Below are 26,293 nucleotides of genomic sequence, written 5' to 3'. Positions count from 1 at the left end.
CATTCAAACATGCATGAATGAGAAATTACAATAGTGTGAGGTGCAATTACCTCTCCCAAACCAGAGCGTGTCAGATGACATTATCTCGCAGGCTGAGAGCCATTACCAAACTGAGAGTTTCAGCTGCACAAGAGTCAGGAGAGGTCAACTACTGTGGGGGGAACAGACCATTTGCTCCCTGCCTGTGACATGAGGACATCTCTCTGGAGTCAGAGGGCCTCAAATGCTCTAAACCTGCAAAGCATGAAGCATTTAGGGATTCATTTTCTGCTCAACCACTGTTTTTTTTTATTATACAGATGATTTATTCATATGTAGAGACTGTTGAAAGGGTACACTTCAGAACTGAGAGCAGCGTGTATAGTTGTTGAAATGGCACAATGGGATAATTTACTTCTTAGGAGGTAACTGTCCAAACAGTGCAGTGTATTGCAACAGATTACAAGTTACTGCAGGTGGCCGTGGCCAACGTGTGTTGTGTAATCGATGTCACTTGTTCAACATCCGTGGAAGAAAGGCTCATGTAGAATTTGATTTCCTCTGATGGTCCTTTTAGTTGTGTATCATACTGAGGGTCAGCAGCTCAGGGGTGCTGCTTGGTTGTGGGCAGGGCTGCGCAGCAGAGTGACAGCAGCCTTCCTGGAGATTAGCTAGCTTCAGGGCCACTTAGCTCATGTGTCCAGGTTAATAAACGAGTCGCTTAATTGCAAGTTGAACTTGCATTGCATCTCTTTTCTTGTCTCCATACACTGCTCATAAGTCACAATTATGCACTGAGTTATTTTTTTAAGTTGAATAGTGAACCAGAGGAGAGATAAAAACTTCATTTAATCAGGAAAGACATTCAAGAGCATCTTGGGGGTCTTCATAGTGTGTGACTTGTGCAGCTGTGCATGCATTTGATTATAATGAACGGAGAAACTTAATAATGGGGCCACTGACTCAACTCAGTCATTGATTAGTCAAGGGAGAACCCTGAAACAAAGTGGCCAGTGGCTCCCCATGTTCCTTGTGCCCCTCCGATCAATCTATTCATCCACCGAGAAAACTTTTGTCTGTATTCATTCTCACTCAGTGACCCTGAAGATCAATCTAAGGTGGACATATACTGACAAGAGAAAATTCGCTGCTCAGGACAGATTCTTGTACCATGCAGTATATCAGATTTCAGTAATTATAGCTGTAATAGAATTAACCCATGCAAAAGGCTCTGTTGACATGGATCACAGACATCATGTGATGTTTAATGATGCTTGTATGAGCTTGATCAGTGGGACTTGTTGGGGAGTAAAACAAGACAAGATAAGATAAGAGAGACTTTATTTATCTCACACAGGGGAAATTCACTTGTTACAGCAAGTGTCAGTAACACAAGTAGTGCACAAATATAAAAAATAGAATATATAAATAATAGAAATATGTAACACCTAAAATCCAAAAATAAATGCAAATATAAAAATGTGAGAAAATATACAAAATATATACATGTGTGTATTGCATAGGATATTGCAAATATCGCCCAGTAGTAAAAAAAAAAACAACAAAAAACAACCATCATATCAGTCAGCTTGTCACCTAACTGGATGCTGTGTAGCTGTAAAGAAACGGTTTGGATGATGTTACATGAGCAGAGGCGCTGTCATTTCTTTTGTATGATGAATAAATGATTTCCCACAGAATCCTTAGAAACCCACTGACAACGCATTGCCTATTTTGCACCGACAGCACTCCGTGTTTCAGTCGTTTCTCGCATCTTGGATAACTGTAATACAGAAACGGGAACAGAAACCATTTCATAAGAGTTGGAGATAATTCTATGGAAGTTTGTCCCGCCCCCCCCCCCCCCCCCCCCCCCCCTTAGAAAAAAAAAAAAGGAGCGAGCGAGGGCGCTTCCAGCCTCCCAAGTCGGAGTCAGGGCATAAACTTTACGCACAAGTTTCGTTTAAGAGCACACCAGCACTGCAAGGTCAGAGACTCAAGGTAGGCAGAGTGACTTTTATGGATAAAAACAGTCGATGTCGGCGCACGATGTGATAGACTTTGATTTCCAGCAGACAACATGTGAGCACAGGGAGAGATGTTTAGATCTCAGGTCAGATCACATTTAATCTTCTTATTCATTATATGTATTTATAGGTGATTTATCGAAGCCTGCATCCAACCTACTGTTCCTTTTATACCACAATCCGGCGAATTCAACAAACGCGTTTATTATCGGATTCTATTTGCTTTATTTACGACTGTGAACTTCAAATGTTGAAGTCATCTCTAAGGCTGAAACAACTCGATGCGAAATAATTCAGAGGTTTGATCAGCACCGATGCTGCCGAAGTCCTCAGTGTGCACATGTAACTATTAGTTTCGTGATTTTCATTGAAATATTTATTTATTTATTTGATGCTGCTCTGTTCGTTCGTGAGTTGAGATATTAATAGATGAAAACAGTGTTTGCACGTGTAGGTGTGCAGGTTACAGTGAACTACAGGATAAAGTTCATTTTTTTGGCTACTGGGATGGCAAGGCACACAGTGACTGCTGCTTGAAAAGCTGTGTGGGACATTCCCAGAACTGATAGCTGAACAAACAACCCAACAGAGTATTTTTCACTCACAGCAAACAGCCCATATTCATGTATTTAAAGGTACAACCAGGTGGGTTTCATGCCCAGTCCATCAGATTTACCAACAAGTGGCTTTTTCCTGTGTTGAATTTTCAGAGTTGGGGTTTTGGTGAGTTTAAGGCTGAGGTGAAAGCACCATAGCAGCGGGACATGCGCCTGTTAACGACTGCATGATCTGGTAAAATGATTTTGAACCCACAGCACACAAAGACATCATTGATTCTCTAAATAGAGCTGCGCTGCACTTTGTGCTCTGTGACTTTGCCAGAGTTATGAAGGAAGACAGAGCTGCAGATGTTATGTTTATTTTGGTGACTCTTTTTTTTGAACGCCTCTAAAGATGTTATTTGTATCAGTACTGAATAAGTGCACAGCGTGTTCTGCTCACTTATATATAGACTGGTATCAGATTTTCCCAATGTCAGGGCACAGTCAGGCAGATGTACTGAAATAATATTCCCGCATGTCTTTTTATTCTCTAAAACGATCAAGAAAGTCATAGCTACCTCGTACTGGCTGTTTCTAATGAAGACAAACTGATCGGTAAACATCTTCTTTTCTTTGCTCATTGTAGCTGCACCTATTTTGGTGGGAATCTATTCCAAGGACATGGAGTTTGGGAAAAATGTGATAACAAAATAGGCTGCGAAAGAGCACCACTGAAATTGGTTAGAGACATTTGAGCAGGAAATGTCTACAGACAAATTTGTCATGCAAAACGATTCAAGTGCTCTAATTCTCTAATAAATCCGTAATTCTTAACCTTGGCATGTTCATCTTAGCATGAAATGTCACATAACTCTCTTGCGACTGGCACAAATGTAAGCAGCGAGGGAAAACAGGAAAAGTGAAATAGAAAACACCTGGTTTTCAGTGTGCTTTCTGATTTGAAGTCACATCACCGACTCACAGGATCAAGCCGATGTGCTGCCACTCTGTGTCTGTACAGTACCCAGCAGGACACACAAAAGAAGGCTCGTGACACTTCATAATACTTTCTTCCTTTCCATGTCCTACTTCTCTGAATAGTACTTCTTCTAGTGTGCACAGGATTGGTTGTGTGTTGTCCCTGAAAGAGCATTTGAAGCAGTTCATGCTCCACCAGCTATTATAGGCAGAAATGAACAATAGACTGTACAGTATGGCACAACATTCCCACCAGAGGAAAAGAAAATTATGATAATACACTCAGCAGCACATGCTGAAAACAGATAACTCAGATAAACAGTTCGCTGCAACACAATTAACACACTGTTTTTGTGTGGCAAACTATAATATTGTGACAGAAGGGAGGTTTTGTTATTTCAGTATTTTTTTCCAACAACTGACATTTTTTGTTGGGTTGCTATTTCACATATTTCCCTGGCCAACCTTACCTTTGGCCAAATTTTCCTGTGCAATCAAATCTGAACCACAACATTAAACTGCTGCTGTGCCAAACGAGTAGGCATGGAAAAACTTAAATTTGGCAGGTGGTCAAATTAAAGCAGACAGGTTGTTAAGTTAAAACATGTGTTTGTGATAATAACAATCCAAAAATAATTGGACACTGATTATTATCAAGCTGAATGCCAGACAACATTTGTACTGAAAATATATCATTAACCACTGTTTACTTTCACAGGCTAAAAGACACTAAATTCTTTCTGAACTGGAATAAAATCTCGCCTGAAGAGACTCTCACTTTGTGGAACTGCCTTGAAATATTGGTTATGCAAAATGAACATTCAGGGGGCAACGCTGTTTTTATGTTGGATGACTGTGTGCATGGACACCTGTCTAAGCCAGAGAGACTGCACAGGTGCGGACTGTCCTGTTCTGCATAACTGCATCGATACAGTTTTAATGAAGGGTGCCTGCTGTCCCACCTGTGTACAAAAGGGCTGCACCTGTGAGGGTTACCAGTACTATGACTGCGTCCAAGCAGGCTTCCAGAAAGGGAAAGTCCCAGAGCAGGAATCTTACTTTGTGGATTTCGGAAGCACTGAATGCTTCTGTCCCGAAGGAGGAGGGAAGATAAGCTGTCGTTTTATTCCATGCCCTGAAATTACCCCCAACTGCATTGATATCACACAACCTGAAGATGGATGCCCTCAGTGTATGCGAATTGGCTGTTCCCATGGCAACAAGAAGTACGAGGCGGGACATTCCTTTCAGATGGAAGGGTGCCAGGTTTGCCACTGTCCGAATGAAGGCGGAAAGTTAATGTGTTCACCTGTCCCCGGTTGTGACCTTCGTGGCTCTAATAAGCCCACGCGGGTTATGACCACTGACAACAACAACCCTTTGAGAGAGACGGCTGGTAGAAGCCATCATGACAACAGACAAACGAGTCCTGGAGAACCATTTTCCAAGCTGGCACTAGGAAACACTCTACCTCTGTATAAGCAGGACCCACCCAGGTTTGGCACAGAGGATAATGACTATACACTTGCTGGGCCGACGTCTTCCACCATCCGAGATCTGGCCCAACCACTGGAATCTACTACAGTACCACCAGTTTACCCAGAGTCAAGCTCCACTTACTTCAGCTCCCGTGATGAAAGGAGACACGAGCTGAGGGAGACAGAAAAAACCCCTGATCCAGAGAGGAGCGGTGAGGCTGAGGTTTCAAAAAACGTGGCTCCAACCACAACAGAGGCACAGAGCGAAGCATCAGCATCGCTAACAGCAGCAACCACACAGACAGCGACCACAGAGAATCACAGGCCGCAAAAGGAATCTGGTGAAAAGACCATTAGACAAAACAGTGAGAGAAACAGAGTGGGAACTTTAAAAGACACAGCATACGCTGCCCGTGGAAACAAGGTGGCCAGGCAACACGGCCACCACAAACATAGTCAAGGCAGTCGCACAGGGAGCCGTGGTGCTTCCCGTTCTGTCACACATCAGGAACCAGAAACGGTGGCAGTGGAGCACAAGCTGCTGCAAGGTAAAGAGGAGCAGGGCTCACGTCCCACAATACAGTTCAGTCCCACCAGCAGAGCTCCAGTCAGGATCGAGGCAGATGAAGAGCAGCCTCAAAGACAGTCCCAAACCCTCTACAACTACCAGTCTCAGAATGTGGAGGGAGACACTGAAGGTAAGATAACATATTTTAAGGAGTTTCAAGTAATCCTGACCTTTTATGATCAACAGTGTCCCAACTCTTCTTGTTAAATAAAGTGAAAGCAATTGAATTTAAAAGATCTGAAGCATAAATCTTTCATTCATTCATTCATTCATTCAGTGCCTATATCGAAATACATCAGAGTGTTACGATTTATAGCTCAGCTCAGTAATGACAAGGTTAGGGTGTTGCTTTTCCAGAAAACATCTTCCTTTTCCTTCTCTCACATCCTGTCTTTTGAGGAGAAATTCATAATCACTCTATTCAAGCTGGCAGTGGTCCAGGAAAAACAATTGTCTGCTGAAAGCCTGTTTTCCCTAGATAGCATTTATCTACCTTACTCAGAGGACAAAAGAACTATACTTAGTATGTACTCATTTTCATGCATTCAAGTTGAGAGAATACAATTTTTATTTCCCTGGAGGTTTGTAAATAGCGAATAATACTCAGCCTGACGCCACGTTTACATTATTATGCTTCTAATATATCTGATAAATCCTGTAAGAGCAGCTGAAATTGCAATTTCTCTCCCCACTTTGCTCCGATGAGAGTTGTGGGGTCGTGCCCCCTGCCTGTATCCTTCATGTGATTATCAGCCTACTGCGAGGCACTAGGAGAGACAGCAGATGATGAAGTGATAACAAGGACGTCTAGAAGATGAGTTATAATGCAGTGGAAGATGTGAGAAAAACACCATATATTATTTCAAAATGTGGAGTTAGGTTAAATAGGTACAATAGATTTACAAAAGTCTACCTCATTATCTTAATCTCATGCAATGCCATATAATAATCCAAATTAGTGCTGCTTTAGCTTTAATGAATTTGTGATTTTATGCAGTTCCATGACTATTAATGATGAATAGTGCTCTTGCCAAGGAAACCCTAATTAGATCATAAATTCACCTTACTTTATGGTACATGGTAGTCTCCCTGTATTATAAGACCTTCCTATGAAGTGGGTGAACTAAATTATAAATGAGCGAAAAGTATTAGCTGTGCCATTTCATCCTTATAACCACTTCATTTGCTGAACCATTAACTCAGGATTCTGAAATGTCTTTCTTATTTGTCCAGCAAACCACAAGTTGGAGGTGGGTAGTTAACCTACTTTACAACACTATGATTTTTGTCGAGACCTGTCAGGACTTTTCTCTCCTTTCAGCACCTGGCCTCCGTAGGTATGTGTTGTATATGCTGAATGCATCTGTGTGAGGTGTTACTGTGGGAGTGAACTCCAGAGGTACCTGTCATTTTCGTTTACCAGCATAGAGTCGGAGAATGGAGGATAGAAATAGACTGATTGTTGCTGTTTGCCATGACAAATTTGGTCAGTCAGAGTAAAATGTTAAACTGTGTGTGAGTGCATGTGAGCCAATATAGAAACTCTCTTATTCACTCAGGGAAAAAAAACAGATATTTGCTTTGACAGACGTCCTCAAAAGTTTTCCACACACCGCCCATAAATGCATTAGGATAAAGTCCAGCTATTCAATTGTAAATTGTAGCTTTCGTGGAGGAGAGTTGAGAGTTGAAAGTCAAAGTAAGATTGGTTTTTCTCCTGGGATAAGGAGCTCAAACTAACTGCACTGCTCACTCAGTTTGCAGGAGGGAATGACACTGTGAGCGATCACTGTTGAAGGTCATTTGACTGAAGGAAGATTTCCAGAACTGTGACATGTCGAAGCACATACAGGAACAACCTAGCTGATAAGGGCCTTGACTAATGCCTGTTATCAATGTAATTAGCAGAGGATGCCAAAGTTATTTGGAGAGGAAAAGAGAAAGCATGAATAACAAGAACAGAATCATTTTTCACATAACATTAATGGGCTGCCTTTGCAGAAGAACACGGCCCGAGATAAATGTTTTTTTCTCTCAGTCAATAACTCCTGCTCATTTGCCCTCTCTCTTTCCAACCAGACGCAGTGTGTGCTCAGAAGGGGGGTGGGACTGTTTAGGCTTTCTGATGCTGGACTGAACCTGGTATAGGATTTCTTGGGGGTTGTACCTGTGAGCAGCATAATACCCATGTGATGAATGAGACCACTGTTGTGGCTTGATTGCCAGACGCTACTCACTGCTCCCTCATGAGCCCGTGTGATTACCCGTCTCCCGTGAGGCTGCAGGTTTCCCAATCTTCCCAGAAATCACCTCATCTGAAGCACACCTCCAAATGCTGGTCTTCTCTCAGTAATTCCCCTTCCTACTTTACCAAGCACCAACCACAACATGGAACCAAACTAGGAGAATGTTAGATTTGATTTCATTTGTAAAACCGAAGCACAAAAAAGATCTGAGGTGAGGTGGGCTAAAAAACAGAAACGCTTGTTTTTATCAGCAGCACTGTCACAACATGCTGCATATGGGAGTGGGCTGAGTAGATGTATAATTTTCCTTAGGATGAAAAGGAGGGTGAATTCCAGAGCCAGAGTTATGTGAGAGTTCATTCCCACTGTACCACTACTGTGAAGATAGCTCATTCTGGTAATCTAGGGTGCCTTCCAGGTCATTTCCAGGAATTTTGGCGAATCTCCCATCCACAACTTGTCCTTTACTGAAAAACCGCCTGACCCACATGTCACCCATGCCTAGAAATTAAAAAACATCTGCTCCAGATGCAGGAAACCACTTCTTTATAAGTAGAACACGATTGGTGATAAATTGCAGCACAATAACACATCTGCCTTTAGTACTTATTTGGATTTCTGTCATTAACATACAGGCAAAGTGCAGCTGTATATAGATGTTTGCAGACTTATCATAAAAGCAGTTTTTCTCTTCAAATATGACATACAGTAAATCTTTAATTTGTTATGTATGCCTTATTGATGTAATGATTTCATAGTCACTTCTAATGAGATTTATGAAACTTGAAAACCAGCCAATTATGTAATATTACTCCCCAGTGTTATTTTCATCCATCAGTTCCAAAATCAGGATTTGGATGGATTTCCTCTGGAAAAAAAGAGCAAATTTCCTGTGTTCTGGTTTGTGAACACACCTTGGAACATGCAAGGCATAACGGGGCAAATGGTTCAAATTACTGTGGTGAGTATTTGCTCAGAGGCGTGCAGTGGAATATACTCAACCAATTTAAAATGCAAAAGGACTCTAATTATGATGTTGCATAGCAAAGACTTCATCATAAGTGTGTGGATACTTGGGTGTGTCAAGGACATGTGGCACCAAAAGCTGTAAAGAATGCTACCATTATTCAATGCACCACTAGTGACAAGTCCTGACAGTGTGTTTTTTAGGGTTGTATTCAGGTTATTTAACCACAAGGAGGTGTCATTGGATTGGAGGTTACTGGATGACACCATCAAAGACTGAGGCAAGCTCTCGGGGCTAGCATCAGCTCACTTCAGCCCCAATTAAGACTACAAAGAGACAGATCACACGATTGTTGGCTCACACAAGATTAAGGCATAAATTGTCAATAATTGAAACCTGAATTGGCCGTTTTGGAAATGAAGTCATGGTGACAGCAGGAGAGCCCTCCCTGTTATGTCACATACAGCTGTTCTTGGACACTGATTACGTGTTTCAAAAGATACAAGATCTCTGCAAGTACTCATGTAGAAGGTGAGGAGAACATTGTGTCACTCCCTCCAGAGCTCAACACAGGCCTGCGTACACACACATGCACACACAAACACGGATATGCTTTAAGCTTTCAGCATCAATCATCTATCGTGCTCATCCACATGAGTTTGTATGTCATGGACTCTTGGCGTGTGCTGTTATTCACATCGTAGGTCCCGTTCTCTCCAGACCACCTGTATTGTAAATCACTGCCAAGTCCGCAGAAGAAAAGACACATGAGCCTTGATTAGTGGCAGTGTGCTGCTTTATGACTCCAGACAAGTTGAGAGTTGCCCTTTTTGGTTGTTATTCTAGCTCCATATTTTCAGAGGGTGTGATGTCACCGGTTTTGGATTTGGACAAGAGGAAAGCATCTGGTGGTAATGCTATTCTAATGGCCTTATATAATGACAGGCCTGGAACAGAGAGATGCTCCTCAGCCACCTTTCAAGTGTATCTTTTAGATCTACACTGTACAAGCACAGTGAATTAACTTAGCAAATGATTGCACAGTTGAATGGAACAAGTTGCCTTACAGGCTTAATTAGAAGGTCTGTCAAAGAGACTCATATATAGCTTGGCTAAAATAGTTTATCATTGTTTTCATCCCCAGTAGCTATTTTGTCGAAATACAATCTCCCTCCAAAGTAATCTCATCCGCTTAATCTTTTGTAAACATGGTCATAAGCTGTACGTATTTTAACTCTGTTTACATCCCACATTCTAGATGGACACATGGAGCAAATCTGTGTAATGTTCATGACGGGTGAACTCATTCCAACTGGAGAAAATGAAAAGGAGGCAAAAAAATAAGGGGAATGAATAATTATCTTCTCTGTCTTTTAATATAGATTCAGCCAGGTTCAAAGGGGCTTGTTTAACTGCACGGCTGGCGGAGATACTGTAGTTATGTATCAAAGAGTCATTGTGCCTTTCAAGGTTTTGCTTTTCTCATTTCTAAACCTTTAAATTATGCACACTGCCGCAGTCACTTGCTCTATTCTGAGTAATTGTCTTGGTCTTCTTATGCATAGGTAAGTCAAGGAGAGGTATTTCAACAAATAAAGTGATGTGGGAAGAGCTTCATCTATCTAGAATTGCTATATGATCTTTGCTTGGTCTTTCCTCTGCGTGACCTCTACCCTCATTTAAGGCTTCCATTGGAGCAGATCGTGCTATCACAGACCAATCTTTCAGGAGGGTGTTCAGATCATTTTTAGACATGCAAATGACGTGGCTCTAGGGATGGGAAGTGTCGGCCTGTCAGTCAGTTCGTCCTCCACTTTTGTCCAGAATGAAATATCTCAGCAAATATATGATGGATTGTTGTGAAATGCAGACATTAATGGTTCCCATTGGACGACCTGCTCTGACTTTGATGATTCCCTGATTTTCTTTTTCTCTAGCACTACCGTGAGGTTCATATTTTTCATTTTAGTGAAATGTCTTAGCAAATATTGGATGGATTGCCATGAAATTTAGCACACACATTCATGTTCCTCACAGGATCAGCTCTAATAACTCTGGCAATCCCCTAACTTCATCTAGCACCATCATCAGGTCAAAATTTTAGTGACCAATTACCTGCAGAACTAATGAGTGCAATCAGTCTATGCTGTACTTTGTGCATATGTACAGCAAACGTAATTATGATAATAAATAATCATACATTATTGGGTTCCAGTGTCATCACGTAACTTTGGTATTTTTAAACCTGGGCCCTATTTGTAGTTCGATATGACTGGTAGGTGCAAAACGTTTTATAATTTGTCCAGTAGATGGACGCCTCATCTGGCAGCCACAGATGGGCTGCAAATGAGTTACAATGGCATGTCATTTATTTCTTTGGGACAACTCTGCCACTCAAAGAACGCTCACTAAAAGTGTTTGCTTTTGCCGCTGATAGGCTCACAACTATCTGACACCATTATGGAAAGAACAACTGTAGAAATACACCTGTACAATCCTTTTGGATTAACCAGAAACAGCCGTCATATCTCTTGTTTCAAAGCCGCCAGACTCCATTTACCAAAACATTAGTTTTACCTCATATAGCATGAGCATTGTCTGTGTTACTGTGTGACTTTTGTGTTAGTTTGGATCAAAACTAATGCATTAAAACACCAAAGTCACACCAACTAGATTAGCATCTGTCATCTTGTGTTTTGTTTTCTTGTCTAAATCTAGGTTGAGTGATATTTTGTGCTGTGTGGTGTGACTGACTGTGAAGGCATGAATGTGATTAGTTGTACTGTCTACTGTAGTGCCGGAGCCACAAATCAAAGCTGGAATGCACTGCCCTGTTATTGAAGGAACACGTATACATTTTTTCCTGTAAACTGGATAACGTGTTTTTGCTCCCTGACCCAGTTAGAAGTGAAGTGCTAATGTGTTACTCCTCCACACTGTTCCAGCTCTGATTAGCCAGGATGGAACATAAAAGGACAATTTTATTGAGTCTTGGGTTGCATACTTCTCCCTGCCAATGAAAGTGAGAGCAGAGTCAAGGAGTCTGAAAAGAAAAACACAGATTGTATTTGCTGTTCTCAGTGTGTAGTGACCAAACCTGCTCCAAGTCTATTTCTAAGTGTTCCGCGAAAGCTGAAATTCGATTGCACTTCAGATATCCTGTAACCAGATTTTACAGTGTCTCACTGTTGGGATCATGTGATGATAAATGTTAGCCTTCCTCTTCCCTGCTGCATTCACATGTAACCATAATTTCATGTATTTCCTCTGAAACACTGGCTGCACTGGGTGGGATAAATCTGGAGCTGGTTGTTTGTGTTTCATTACAGTGTCTGCCAAAGAGCTGGTGAAGACCTGCTGTGAGACAGGGGAGAAATGGGCCTCAGCTAATGGTCACTGCAACAACATGGAGCCACCCACAAAAGATAGGCACTCCATCTGCTGGTAAGGCCATTATTAAACGCCCATTCACATCATTTAGCTCTGCGAACTTTAAATCATCTTGAATAGTCAGGCTGTTTATTTACTTCACTGGACTTATCGGCAAGGTGGATTTGAACATGGATTGGTGAAATAATGTTATTAAAATGTGCAAAGACATATTTGTTTTTTTTGCAAGGTCAATCACATTTGTAAAGATTGAATTATCCTTATGAACGTTAATTGGTAAATTCTTAAGATTTTGATTGAATCTTTAGATACTCAAAAACACAGTTCAGTCAGCACTCGTGGGCTGTAGCGCCACTGTTGCAGTCCAAACACTTCTGCAGTCCTTTCTCCTGTGTGATTTTCTCTGTCAGGACTGCCCAACAACAGTGCTGCCTCGGTTCCCTGAGAGAAAGTCGGTGTTTGGCTGGAATTAATGCAGCCAGAGCAGGAGATGTGTGTCGAGACGATGCCAGCAATAAATGCGGGATCGATTCCTACAAGGCAAGTGTTTGTGACCAGATACCCCAGCAAAGGGGCAAACACAGTTCACTGGGTTCACAGTCAAACTTAACAACACTGTAAATTTCAAATTAAGCCTAATACAGTTTGAATTAGCAATTGATAAATCAAATAGTCACAGTAGAATTGAAAACATGTGCAAATAGTACTAGTCTGTTGCCAGTAAGAGACTCCAGTCTGCAGCGTTTCAGCAACTTTATTCTCAATATCTCCTCTGAGCATTACTACTGTGGTGCCAATTCCCTGTTATTGAATTGCCTCATTTAATTTAGCCAAATGATTTAGGGCCAATTATAACTGAAGATTCCCACAGTCCACTGACAGCTTTACTATCTTCAAAGCAGACATCAGCAATTGGAAATGTCAGATGTCAAATTGTAGAAACGTAGACTGATAATTGATGCGGTAAAACAGTGGCAGTGGTAGACACAAGGCTATTATGGTGGTCAATTAGGGTCATGCTGACTGTGTGACTCCACCATGTTATTCCCAAAGCCACTCGGTCGCCATCTGACCTGCATGTCAAAGCCTACTTACTCACTTGCTCAGAGCAGCACGGGCATTGTCAACTTTATGCTGCAGAACAGCTGTTAAATATTGGTTTTCACCACCTTTCTGAAGGACCCCTGTAGATTTAGTAAAATTATGCCATCTACAGCCACGATACAGCACAGTGGTCATTACTTTAGTTTTATGATACGCTATGCCCCCATGCACTGTAAGTGGTGATGTTGCTGAGAGCTACAGAGCGAGAGGCTGTAAACAAGGAGAGACTTGCTCTAAATTGATGCTTGTAACGATCAAAGTTCAATTCCACAACATTAAGAGTCTACAGCCATGCCTGCGGCTCTGTGAGGCCATTTAGAGCTAAATGCTAATGTCAGCATGCTCATACGCTCACAATGAGAATACTAAAAGGTTGATGCTCACCAAACATGAACATATCACTCTGTTCTGGCCTCACTCCTCCGGCTTCCTGTCAAGATTTTACTATTTGCTTTTAAGTGCTTAAATGGTCGCCTCAATATATCTCGGACCTCCTACATGTGTACATCCCCTCAAGGTCACTGAGGTCAGTTGATCAGTTGCGTCTGGTTGTTCCTAAATCCAGACAAATAACCAGAGGTGACTTTTCAGTGATAGCTCCTAAGCTTTGGAATAAGCTACCACTCCATGTCAAATTGGCCCCCACCCTGGAAACTTTTAAATCTCGTCTTAAAACGCATTTTTACTCCTCTGCCTTCAACCCAATTTGAGAATTGCATGGTCCCTGATTTTATTTATTTATTGTTGTCCCTTATCTTTATTGTACAGCACTTTGGTAACCCTCAGTTTTTTTTAAATGTGCTATATAAATAAAGTGGATTGGATTGGAAGTAATTTTTACCATGTTCTTCTTAGTTTGGCATATTAACATGCTAATATTTGCTTAATATATTTTTTTAATTAACACTAAATACAAAGTACAGCTGAGAATGATGGGAATTTCATTAGTTTGGCAGTTATTTGGCCAAAACCCCAAAAATTGTCAATTATCACCAATGTCATTAGGATTCATCTTCTGGGCAACATAAATATGTCCATGTCCAATATTGAGACATTTTGCCGTTTCATTGACATTTCACAAAAAAAAAATCAACCTCTTGGTACCTCCAGCAGAAAATTCAGGAGATCTTTAAAGCCATTAATCTGTGGACCATGATGTCAGTACAAAGTTAATCTGATAGTCTTTAGAGTGGTGCTGCTAATGTTAAATCAAATCTTGCATACTGTATGGACTGTATGTGTAAAGACTGACTGTGTGACCTGCAGGAGTGCTGTGACTGCTGCTCCCTGGGGCTGCAGTTCCGCGCTGAGGGGCATCACTGCGAAGCCCACCGGTACCTTGACTTCCACTGCAGACACGTCTTCCTGACCTGCTGCGAAGGGAAGGAGATTAGAGCTGGAAATCAAGATGGCTGGCACTCTGTCAGAGAGAGACCCGCTCTCAACTCCACTCCACTGCCAAGAAAAGGTAATGTCAACACACACATAAATACACAAACCCCAAATGCTAATGCATCGCATGCTCCGTGCCAAGGGGTGTTGTTTGGTATGAGTATGTAATACACAACTGTGCACTGCCAGGGAAAAGTACTTATTTAACCCAAAGACAATCAATTTTCTTTATACTAGCTGTTTAAAGGACGGGTTGTACTAAGATTCCCCAACCTTTCTGAGAAATAGCACACCTCACTGGCCTCCCAGCACAAAATATAACAACCCCATCACCCCTGTACTGTGATTCTAAGAGAGCTACTGCCTGTCTGCATGGCATTGCATTAAATCCTTTTTCAGTAAACCACTATGTTGTTGGTAGTGTTCTTGCTATAATTTGGTTTGGCTACTATAAGGTGAGAAAACCTCAAAACTTTTTTTATTGCCACATCATGACATCAGAAATAGATCAAGACAAACACCAAACAGAACAGCTATTAATCACAACATTATATGAACATCTACATGGCAGTTTTATTGTAACTTGTACTGATGGATTTTGTGCATCTTGTTATACTTCATGTGTATTTTTAGGAGCCCATCTAAGGAAGGGCGTTGCAAACTCATTTAGGATGAGAATAATGTGGTATGAGGCAGTGGTTGCTGTGTATTTGTTCAGAAATAAACATTACAATAAAAGCGAACAAGAAAAGCAGCCCTCTTTACCATAGTGGCCATTGTGTCTTCCTTGTAATTATTATGTTTAAAAGGTGTTTTTCTTTAGGGAAAGTGAGTTTTTTTTTGTTTACCATTATATGGTTTTATTGCTTGTGAGAACGACAGCCACTTTCTCCGCATGCTGTAGTATCTGACAGCCCATACCCTAAGGAGGCCTTCTCCATTGGTGAAGAGCGCGATGGGGAGAATGCAGTGGAGAGTCCTGTTCAGGTGGAGGACATGGATGAGTGCCTGATACATAAAGACATCATCTGCCATCACAAATGTGTCAACACGCCAGGCTCTTTCCGCTGTGAGTGCTTCCCTGGATACGTGCTTCAAGAGGATGCCTTCACTTGTGCACAAGGTAAAGTGAAGACCACCAATCTTACTTTGTCACACAGTGCTTGCAGACATTTCCAGTGATGCCAGTACACAGGAAAGCATCCCTCTGTGCCATTTGCTCTTTGAAATATGATTTACAGTTTGCATTCCTGTCAGGAGGACCCCATTTGTTGTAATTTGTCTACACATTCACAGTGTATTATTTTCCTGGTCTGTTTGAGTTCCTTCCTGTCTGCAAGCCCTGATACTGCCTAATAATAGTTATTCTAATCACACACTAACATCCCTTTCCTGGACTGACAGAAATGCTCAGCTAATCAAAACCCGCCTGTCGTCAAGACGGTTTCCAGCTCAAGGAAAAAGCGTTTTCACTGTTTCAGGATCATTCTCTGCACAATCTGAAGGTCTGCTCAGATGTACAGTCTGGAAGTATTTTCAGGTAACGCTGTATGACATTTCAGCAGTGTACCAGACTTTAATCAACAGTGGCTTTCACCAACACAAGCCTGTCTCAACAGGATACTAATGCCAGAGCTTTCAGAAAATTACAGTGAGGGTTGGGGCTCACTAATAAAACCAAAGGTTTGTCTGCAGGCAGTGTTTCTTCCTGTCTCACCCTCAGTGCTATTACAACTTTCATCTGTAGCTACTGGCCTCATATATCGTTGCATGAAGATGCAAGAATCCCACAAGGTTTAAGCCTCTAACTAAGACCGCAGTAGATGGAGAGGTGTAATTCTTGATTACAGTGTACCTCATTGCTCCTGTGATGAGATTATTCATGTTTCTGCAGAGACGGTGGACAAGGAGAACAGACTGAAGGAGGATGACAGAGCAGCAGTGGAGCCCACTCCACCGCTTCCGCCTCCCACCCTTGTCCCACTCAACCCCTGTGAAGGTTAGAAACATACAGTGTAATGAGGGGAGAGGGAGCTGCAGTCCTGACAGACCACATTAAGCACTTTCATTCATTGCTACATCTTACTCAGAGACTGGAACATGCATCTTGATGTTGTCAAATACGTGTAGAGGAGAAGCCAGGACAGGCTGCTGTAGACTGACATGTTATTATTTCAAACTCACCCTTTGTAATTGTGCTGCAAATGTCAAACACAAGTGGTGAGATGGTATCAAAGGTTAGTTTGTTTTCAGCATCAGCAGCTCATTCTCATGAGCTTTCCATATAATAATCTGAGCAGGGGCACATTTTGTTTCCCTTGTTTGGTTTCCATGACACCAGGGTGGAGGTCTACCACACTGTGGGCCAAAAGTAGGGAATACAATATGAGCAGGTCAGGGATCAACCTGGAAAAAAGGAAATGAGCAAATGGTAATACAGTAAATAATGTTCTTGTCACCCACACAGAGCCACAGTGTTCTCCTCTGTTTCACTCTAATTACTGTTATGTGGAATAGTACCGCAGTATATTTCATTTGACTATACAGTATTATTTTCAGCTAACAGTCCATGTGAGCAACACTGCACCTCAGTGGGCGGAAGGCTTCAATGCTCCTGTTTCCCAGGCTTCTCCCTCATGGCTGATGGACGCTCCTGTGAAGGTAAGGATTTAAAACATATATTGTGTTGTAACGCAGAAAACATTTTTTTACGTCACGCTAGGGTAGCATGTGGGAATATTGTGCAATCACTGAAATGAAAAATGGCAACTGCAATGGCAATCTCTGCCCTCATTTCAGTTTTCTTTCTCAGCCAGAGGAGTTTGGTTCCAGTTGAGGAGAGTATCTTGGCAAGACTGGCTGCCACTGATTTGTATTTTTCTTTCATCAGCGCCTCTAGATTTGCAGGGGAGATACAGCAATAATCCCCTTCACTCTCAGCAGCACGCTGCGATGCAGACAAAAAACATATATATGTATTCTTTTCATCTGAGGCTTTACTAGAGAGATCATCGTCCATGTGTTATCACAATATATCTTACTAATTGCATCCCAAACATGTCTCGATTCCTCTCAGAATGGTGGTGGACTGTGTATTTAATCATGAGGTCGAGCTCCTGCTCTATGTGTCTAAGCTGTCTCCCTGGGGATATATCTTTGAGTTAAGCCATAACCACTGGTCTGTCTCCTGCGTGACAGCAGCAAACTGTGCCAGTGACACAGAGAGTGGCTCTGTGTGGTGACACATTTCTTATTGTGTGGATGTTATACCCAGTGGCCTTGCCCCTAATCTCTCTCCCAGAGGATGGTCCGACCTGTCTCACTTTTAACTAACTGACAGTTACACACAGACCAAGGCTCAGTTGATTGTATTTTTGAACATCTCCATTTTCTAAACCCATCATCAAGAGTCTTCCACTGTGCACTTTTCATTATGTATACTCTTTCTTCAGGCTGACACGTTTGTCTTTTCTTCTTCTTCTTCTTTTTTTAAAATTCAGACATAAATGAGTGTTTGTCCGCACATGCCTGCCAGTTGAATGAGCGCTGTGTGAATACTGCGGGGAGTTATATCTGCCAGACACTGATCACCTGCCCTCCCGGACACCAGATCAACAATGATATTTGTGAAGGTACACCATTCATTATCATATATCGTCAGAACATACTTCCACCCACAGTAAATATGTTGTAAATACCAGCAGGAGAGCATTTGTATTACTGCACAATCACAATCCAAGGAAACCACATTGTTCAGGCAAACAATCCTACCACCCTTGAGAGTAAGTATTGAAAATTTGATTTTTTTATTCTTAACATCCATTAATCATGTAATTTCAAACATGAGCACAGACACAAGAGGGAAATGCTATTCCAGAAAGGTTTTCCATACTATTTGCTTGCTGTCTTTGTGGGTGGTGTTAAACTTTGAGATGCACTAGTAAACCTCTCAATACGTCTCATTATTTCCACGCACCATAAAATGGGCCTGTGCAGAGTTCTTATTCGTAAAGGAGCAGCAGTGTTCAGGAACAAGGACTCCTAAGATAAGTTTTAGATGTGCTGTAAGGGCTGTTTGCCGCCGCAGATGGATTTCTGTAGGGTTCAGGCAAGGTGACTCAGCTAATCTGAAGCTCCTTGAGAGCTAAAAGAATGTTCAATCAGGCAAAAATGAGCATTTAACAAGACAGTGTGTTTAACGGTAAGCCTGCAAACAGTCAGCATGAGCGTGGAGTGAAAAAATATCTTTGTGCTGCACTACCTATTCTTCATTCATGGCTGTAATGAAATGCTCCTTTCACCTTCTCTCACAGATAAAGCACATTCTCCACACAGGGAGGAACACAATGATTCAGTTAAGACCATGAATTAATTGTGCAATCTAGCAATACTCACTGTCTTCCTAACCCAGTGTGTTCAACAATCTTGAACACTTTTGCGCCAGATTTTTGTGCCAAAAATCACATCATCTCTTTTTGGTGTCATAGTTAAATCAAAGCAGAATGCTCAGATGTTATACATATTACCTAAATCAGTGCAACTTGATCTTTCCAGTTTTATTAGTTTCCTTTTTAAGACCTTGGCACATAATCATCAAATTTAGACTTTTTTCCCCCCATCAAATACAATCCAGTTGATTGTCTGTTTATCCACAGTTACAGTGCAGACATGGCTTGCTAGTAGTTAATACAGCTCAGGTGTAGAATAGAATAGAAATAAAATAGATAGATAGAACTCAGAAACTCACAGCATTATTACATTTCCTGTTCACATCATCCAAAGCATGGTTGGGAGATGAGGTGTAATTATTAATGATAAATGGAAATAAATAAAAAAAAACACCCTAACACCAGTTTGGCAACATGCTCACAATCACAATATTAACCTGCTGATGTTTAGCACATATAATGTTCACCATCTTAGCTTAGTTTGTTAGCATACTAACATTAGCTAATTAGCAAAAAAAAACACAACACAAAATGTAGCCATCTGAGGCTGATGGAAAGGTTTTGAAGGTTTGATGGTGCAGAGGATTTATTAGGAGTTTTGTATTCGGAGTTATTACAATTCATCCAGAAGGGAACATGCAACAAATTTCAATCCATCTAATAGTTGTTGAGATATTTCCCCCATAACCACAAATATCTGCCTCATGGTGCTGGAGTTTACCATAGTCTTGAAGATTCCTCACCTGGCAATCAATTCCCTTTGATTTCATGGTAATCAATCAATAGTTATTAAAATATGTCAATCTGGACCCAGGCCATTAGCATGGCTAAAAAAAAAAAACAATTTGAAATTGCTTAAAGTGTTTCTGGTCTCATAAAGTGCCCTTGCACACAAATTGCATTGCATTTGCATTTCAGCCAAATTTCTTGAGGTAATAATATATTACGTGTTTTGCTAATGCATGTAGTGACTATGCCAAAAATGTGCAAATAAAGAAAGCAAAAACAGTGGAAAAGTAATAGCCAAAGGTTGAAGGGGTTACATTGTCACAGCAAGTGGACTCTTTGACCTTGTAGGTTACTTCAGCCTGTTGGCTTCACTAGGAGGGAGGCCACTGCCAATCTCTCACACATTTATCCCGCTTCCTGGCTTTTCTCTCTCTGTCTTCGTTGGTGTCAGGCTCACTCAGCTCTCACCGACTCTGCCAAGCTTGTGTCAGGAGCAAGATGCACAATCACTATCTGCTGTTTAGAGACCTACCCTACATCAGCAGGGCTGCCTGCCAGAGCTGATTTAGGCCTCCATACAGCAATTACAGAGGTGGAATCTTGCAAGCCTGCTTGAAAACACAAAACTCTCATGCATTATGCACACACATACACAAATATGCAGCACATTTTGTGTTCTTTTTTTTTTTTTTTTTGTTGAGATTCTGATTTCCCTCCAGCTTTGGTTCATGCTATGACAACAGATGTGGAAGGCTGATTGAGGTAGATCCCTTAACAGACAGGTGTTAGAGGACTCTGGGGGAATAAACCACAGTGTTCATTCATACACTGCACAAGAAGACTACTGCATGTGACTTCTGCTGGTTTGACTCATTAGATGTATTCATTTAGTTGAAATAATCATCTGTCATTCAGGCCTTTCTGGTTGTAACAGGAGTGATTAGTATAGATAAGACTCCTGAGCTATAATCTAAATATATTACTCTTGATTAACCTTTGGAGTATCCACAAGGAAAGCTTTATGATAGATAAAAAGCGGCCAAAGTGAGTACCTGTATAATCTGCCATTTAACCACAGTGCCATCTAGTGGTAAAATATAACATTACATCTAGTAGCATGCACTGTACTTAAAACACGTAGTAAATTATTAGACTGGAAGAAATAATTGAGTTGTGCTTTATTTGCAATTAATCAGTAGCCCATTTATTTATCTTCTTCCTCAGATATCAATGAGTGTGTGCAGCAGAGCCATAACTGTGGGCTCAGCTATGAGTGTGTGAATACAGAAGGGTCGTTCAGGTGCGTCCCCAAATCTCGATGTCCTGTGGGCTTTAACCAGGATGTACAGGGCAACTGTATAGGTAAGGACAATCAACTTCTTACAGAGGTGATGATATAATTTTCAATTCTTTTCTGGTTTAAATTGTGCTAATAGAGGAAATAAACTCAAAGTGTTGGCTGGAGTTAAATGAATGTCACCCAGCATGAATATGTGTCACTGTATAAGCGTTAAACAAGTGACTTCAGACTTGTTTTATAGTCAGTATTGCTCTTGTTTTTAGAGTTTCCCAATCTTGTTTCTAAGCACAAGTGAGTGAACCAGACCAAGCACAAAATATTCCCCACTGGTCAATCATAGTCCATGTAAACACATGATTGTGTGCCATACAGGCAAATTACCATGGCTGCAGTGACAGAGGGGTTAAATGCCACACAGACAGGAGATCAGAGAGGTTGCTGTTAGGGGCTGCAGAGGGGTGGATAAAAGCCAATCCTCTGTCCTCCTCTAGTACAAACTGATGCTGTGGAATTAGCCCCCAGGGGCAGGAACTGGGGCATGTCGAGGCAGCCGACACCCCTGTAAAAGACGTTTAAAAGAAATGCTCTGAGAAATGAGAAAATTGAGAAAATGTCATAGACACACACACACAACAAAGTGGAAAGGGAATGCAACTGTATGATGTGTGTTTTCTTTGATATCGCAGTGTCGAGTAAAGAGCTGCCCTCTGGTCTCTCATGCCCTGCCTTTGTGCCTTTGGGACTTCCCTCTTCGTCTGTCTTTCTTCATCTTCATCTCTCTCCCCCTCTGTAACAGACATAGATGAGTGCGGAGGGTTGGCCCAGCCATGTAGCCTGGCATTCAACTGCATCAACACACTGGGATCCTACACGTGCCAGAGGAAGATAATATGTAGCCGTGGCTATCATGCCAGTCCTGATGGATCCAGATGCATTGGTATGATCTGTAGTTGGCACACATGTGTAAACTGATGAACTGATATACAGACTTGAAGACACTGTCGGCAGAAGCTAAAAGAGAGGCTAAAATATGAAGAATGTGTTTTTCCAAAGCAGCAATAATAGTATTTTACGCACTAAGGAGATGGTCAAAAAACTAATGGCAACAAATTACATTAATTCATAAAATGGTGGCATCAGAATGGTGTTGTTGTCATTATATTGATATTGCCGTGTCTTCACCGCTCCTGTGTGTCTTGTAGATGTGGATGAGTGTCAAAGCAGTCTGCATCGATGTGGCGAGGACCAGCTGTGCAACAATCTGCCTGGTTCCTATCGCTGTGAATGCCAGACAGGCTATCAGTTTGACTCATTCAGGAGGATGTGTGTAGGTATGTTGGACATCATACACGTGGTCATACAGAGGAAGTACACAATACAAGTTCAGAGTTTTGTACATTTTGCCTTTACCCTCCTGTCTCCCATTTTCCTGCTCATTCTGCTCTCTCCTTCCCTTCCTCTGTCCCTTCATCATGTTTTCACTCTCTTGCACTACTGTACAGCCACTCCTCTTCTTTGTCTGCCCACTCTGCTGCTCCTGATTATTATTCTGCGGTGGGAGAGCTGCCTCTGTTTCCCCAGCTCTGCTGCTGGCTCCTGCAGTAGCCACTGGGCCGATCACATCTCCTGCTGCAGAAGTCTCTGTTGTGCCCTTGCTGCCGCCGCTGCTGCTGCTCCCCCTGTTTGTGATTCACTGTGTTGTGACTCTCATGATAATGGACTCTGCTCAAGTGTTTAGACTATCAGCAGGCAGCTGGTCCCCTCGCATCGCACTCTCGTTGACATGCACACAAACCCGCTCATGCTTGGTTGCATATGAGCACGTGCTCACGTGGGTGCAAACACATAAATGCAATACACACTAACAGAGCTGTGACAATACGTTCCTCTTCCTCTCAGATGTAAATGAGTGCTGGCGCTATCCAGGTCGAATGTGTGCCCAGACCTGTGAGAACACCCCAGGCTCCTATGAATGCTCATGTACCTCTGGCTTCCGCTTATCCGGCGATGGCAAGAACTGCGAAGGTGTGTGTGTGTATTAATGTCTGCCTGCTTGAGTGTGAGACAGTGTGTGCATCCATGTGTACATGTTGGTGCATGTGGTTGTATGTATTCGTGAAACTGCACGTGAAAATATGCCTGTGTGTGTTTGTTGCATGCATGCTGGCCACTGCACAGCATATTGCTGAAGGGGGATGGCAGTTAGAGGTATTACTGTATTATACTGTATATCATGCCATGCCTTCAAGCACAATCCAGTAAAAACATAATTGGCTTAATAACAACATCTTGTTTGTATGTTAGGATAAAAACACTGAAAATCCTTTGATCAAATGAATTGTGACAGTAATGAGCTCTAACTTCTAATCTCCAGATGTGAATGAGTGTTTGGCCAACCCATGCAGTCAGGAGTGCGCCAACATCTATGGTTCCTACCAGTGCTACTGCAGACAAGGCTACTACCTCAGGGAGGATGGGCACACCTGTGAAGGTGGCGCACACTCTATTACACATCACTAATAGCATATTTATACCAAAGTTCTGTTTGGGCAAGTTTATAAATCAATTTAACATGATTTACTTCCTTCTTGTTGCCCAGACATTGACGAGTGTTCACAGAGCATCGGCCATCTGTGCACCTATAAGTGTGTGAACGTTCCTGGCAGTTACCAGTGTGCTTGTCCTGAATATGGATACACCATGTCTCCAAATGGACGCTCGTGCAGAGGTAATCCCCTTTTAAAAAACAAAACCCACAAAATGCATGAACTCATTGTACTGTAGCTGCTTCATTACAAGTGTACCTCATTGAGGCACCCATTTAACTCTACATTACTCTGTAGTAATTGTTATGCTCAGATAAATATAATTGGTAATTTTACAGTGGCTAAGTAATTATACACACTATAAAATTTCATTGGACTAAAAATCAGTTCTTGCTAATTTAAATTTTTTACTTGAGCAGTTTCTTTCCTCCACAAGGACTAGTTTTTGTCTTACATGAAGCAGCAATGAGGCTTTTCCTCAAAGTTCAATTGTCCTGTGACTAACACGCATTTCCATCCAGGCAGTAAAACAGCCCTTGTGCATTAACTGTGCATTTTAGATATTGATGAGTGCACCACAGGGGCACATAACTGCTCTTTGGCTGAGACCTGCTACAACATCCAAGGAGGATACCGCTGCCTTTCTCTCAACTGTCCACCAAACTACCGCAAAGTGTCCGAAACGTAAGTGTTCCAGTCCTACAGTAAGGTCCAAATAATGTTATTCATGTGAGGTGAATAGTTTTATGAAGGATCTAATTTGGGGGAGTAAAGGAATAACAAACAAAAAAATCAATTCAAAGTAGGACAACTCATGAATGAGCATTATATGGCATCAATCAGTTTGACTGATGGGGAATCCATTTAATACATCTTTATTCAATCTTTGTTGTTTCAGAATGTATCAATATAGGGATAGCTCATTTTATAATAATTCATATTGTATGTCTGACCTTCCCTATGAGACAGTAAATCTTATCTTAACGTCGTTTTAATTCCTGTAAAGAACTTTCAATTGCCTTGTTCAAACTTGCATTGCCTTGCCTGTGCCCCTTGTAGGCGCTGTGAGCGGATCAGCTGTCCGAACTACCTGGACTGTCAAAACTCTCCTCTGAGAGTCACGTACTACTACCTCAGCTTCCAGTCCAACATCATCATCCCTGCTCAGATCTTTCGCATCGGACCCTCCCCTGCATACTCAGGAGACAACGTTATCGTCAGCATCACGCAGGGAAATGAGGAAAACTACTTCAGCACCCGCAAGCTGAACGCCTACACGGGTGCCGTGTACTTGCAACGACAGGTTGAGGGTCCAAGGGATTTCTTAATCAATGTGGAGATGAAGCTTTGGAGACAAGGGACGTTTACCACTTTCCAGGCCAGGATCTACGTCTTTATCACAGCGAACCTGCTCTAACAGTTAGAGATGCGCTGTGGCCACTATGGACCTTAATTCAGTTCATGAGGACTTTTCATATCACTATTTAACAATGCCATTAAGTATACCACTGTCTGTCATGATTGGTTTGAGGAGTTAATTTTGCTTATGTCCAACTGAAGTTAAGCTTTCAGTCATTTGTCAGTTTCTGCTCGCATTGCAATTGCATGAAAACCCTTTGATGTCAAATTATTTTCATTTCTCACTTGAATTGCTACCGTACATGTCATAAATTCCCACAGCTCAAAAGACTCATGAAAAAGACATTCCATATTTTCAAAATCTGAATCCAAACTAAGAACTTTCAAGATGCAAAGATATTTATTATATCACCAGAATGAAACAATTAGGTATTGTTTTGATTATCGTAAACAGATGTGTGTAAAGCATACAAATGATAACAGGCAACCTCTAGCTGCTGCTCAGCTTACTGTTTTTGTACTGAGAGACTTCGTATCCCTTCACATGCCAGTTTTCTGCCCATATCATCCTGTTATCAGATGATGTCTCATTTGATAAGAGTGTGGGGAAAGCAGAAGAGAGTTTCCATTAGTGCCTAAACAGCTATGTCTGTTTTCTTTTACCCTGTGCTGCTGTTTTTGTTTTGTCTGAAGCATTTTATTATATAATTTCATATATTAGTCTATATGGTGTATTTTTGTATTGTAATCAGACACATTAAGGATAGATGTATGATATTGTGCTAAATTCACAGGACTGCAAATTAGTCCTAGTCCTGCAAAAAGTCCTATATACATTGCATTAGTTGCATTTTATTGAAATGTTACAGTGCCTACATATATTGTTCCTGTCAAATGAATTAATAAATAAATGAGCTGCAAAATATTTTAGTAAAATATCTTAAAAAATGCCAATGTAGATTGGTGACTGTTGGCTTTTTTTTATTTATTAGGAGGAATATTAGTTGCTATGGAGGAGCGTGTGCTGTGTGTTTTTGTTTTATAATCTGATTGTCTGTAATTTTCATGTGACAAACATAATTTTGATTATGCTCCAATTCTTGCATATACTTTGTAAATTTATAATATCTCCTCTGTTAAGTTGTTCAAGTATATAATCCATTCCTTTCAGGGCACGCCACACAGTAAATAGCCATACCTATTCACATACCTGGTTACACTTAGTGGACTCAACATGAAC

The 26,293-nt window shown here is 41.4% G+C and overlaps 1 protein-coding gene across 2 annotated transcripts; it reads left to right on the top strand.

Annotated features, from left to right (window-relative positions):
* Positions 1–1,932: 1,932 nt before the first annotated feature.
* LOC139209525 (fibulin-2-like) lies at positions 1,933–25,967 on the top strand. Of its 2 annotated transcripts, XM_070839272.1 has the most exons (17): positions 1,933–1,980; positions 4,245–5,702; positions 12,115–12,229; positions 12,586–12,715; positions 14,546–14,747; positions 15,576–15,794; positions 16,566–16,670; positions 17,231–17,332; positions 18,172–18,303; positions 21,073–21,210; positions 21,945–22,085; positions 22,351–22,479; positions 23,048–23,173; positions 23,523–23,639; positions 23,748–23,876; positions 24,255–24,378; positions 24,754–25,967. In XM_070839272.1, exons 2-17 carry the CDS (start codon positions 4,340–4,342, stop codon positions 25,109–25,111), a joined length of 3,630 nt encoding a protein of 1,209 aa, XP_070695373.1. In that variant the 5' UTR covers positions 1,933–1,980; positions 4,245–4,339; the 3' UTR covers positions 25,112–25,967. The 2 variants fall into 2 exon arrangements, with proteins under 2 accessions (XP_070695373.1, XP_070695374.1); XM_070839273.1 differs by lacking the exon at positions 23,048–23,173.
* The last annotated feature ends 326 nt before the right edge of the window (positions 25,968–26,293 follow it).

This window comes from Pempheris klunzingeri, chromosome 11 (genome assembly GCF_042242105.1).
Source record: "Pempheris klunzingeri isolate RE-2024b chromosome 11, fPemKlu1.hap1, whole genome shotgun sequence".
NCBI classification, from domain to species: Eukaryota; Metazoa; Chordata; class Actinopteri; order Acropomatiformes; family Pempheridae; genus Pempheris; species Pempheris klunzingeri.
The sequence above is the reverse complement of the archived record's forward strand: the minus strand, read 5'-3'. Positions and strand labels throughout refer to the sequence as shown.

Bases quoted from the DNA above. Each gene is read 5' to 3' on its own strand.
- LOC139209525 (XM_070839272.1), top strand. From the start codon at position 4,340: ATGAACATTCAGGGGGCAACGCTGTTTTTATGTTGGATGACTGTGTGC. The intron at 12,716-14,545 runs GCAAGTGTTTGT...TGTGACCTGCAG, and splicing joins GCGGGATCGATTCCTACAAG to GAGTGCTGTGACTGCTGCTC. The intron at 22,480-23,047 runs GTATGTTGGACA...TCTTCCTCTCAG, and splicing joins ATTCAGGAGGATGTGTGTAG to ATGTAAATGAGTGCTGGCGC.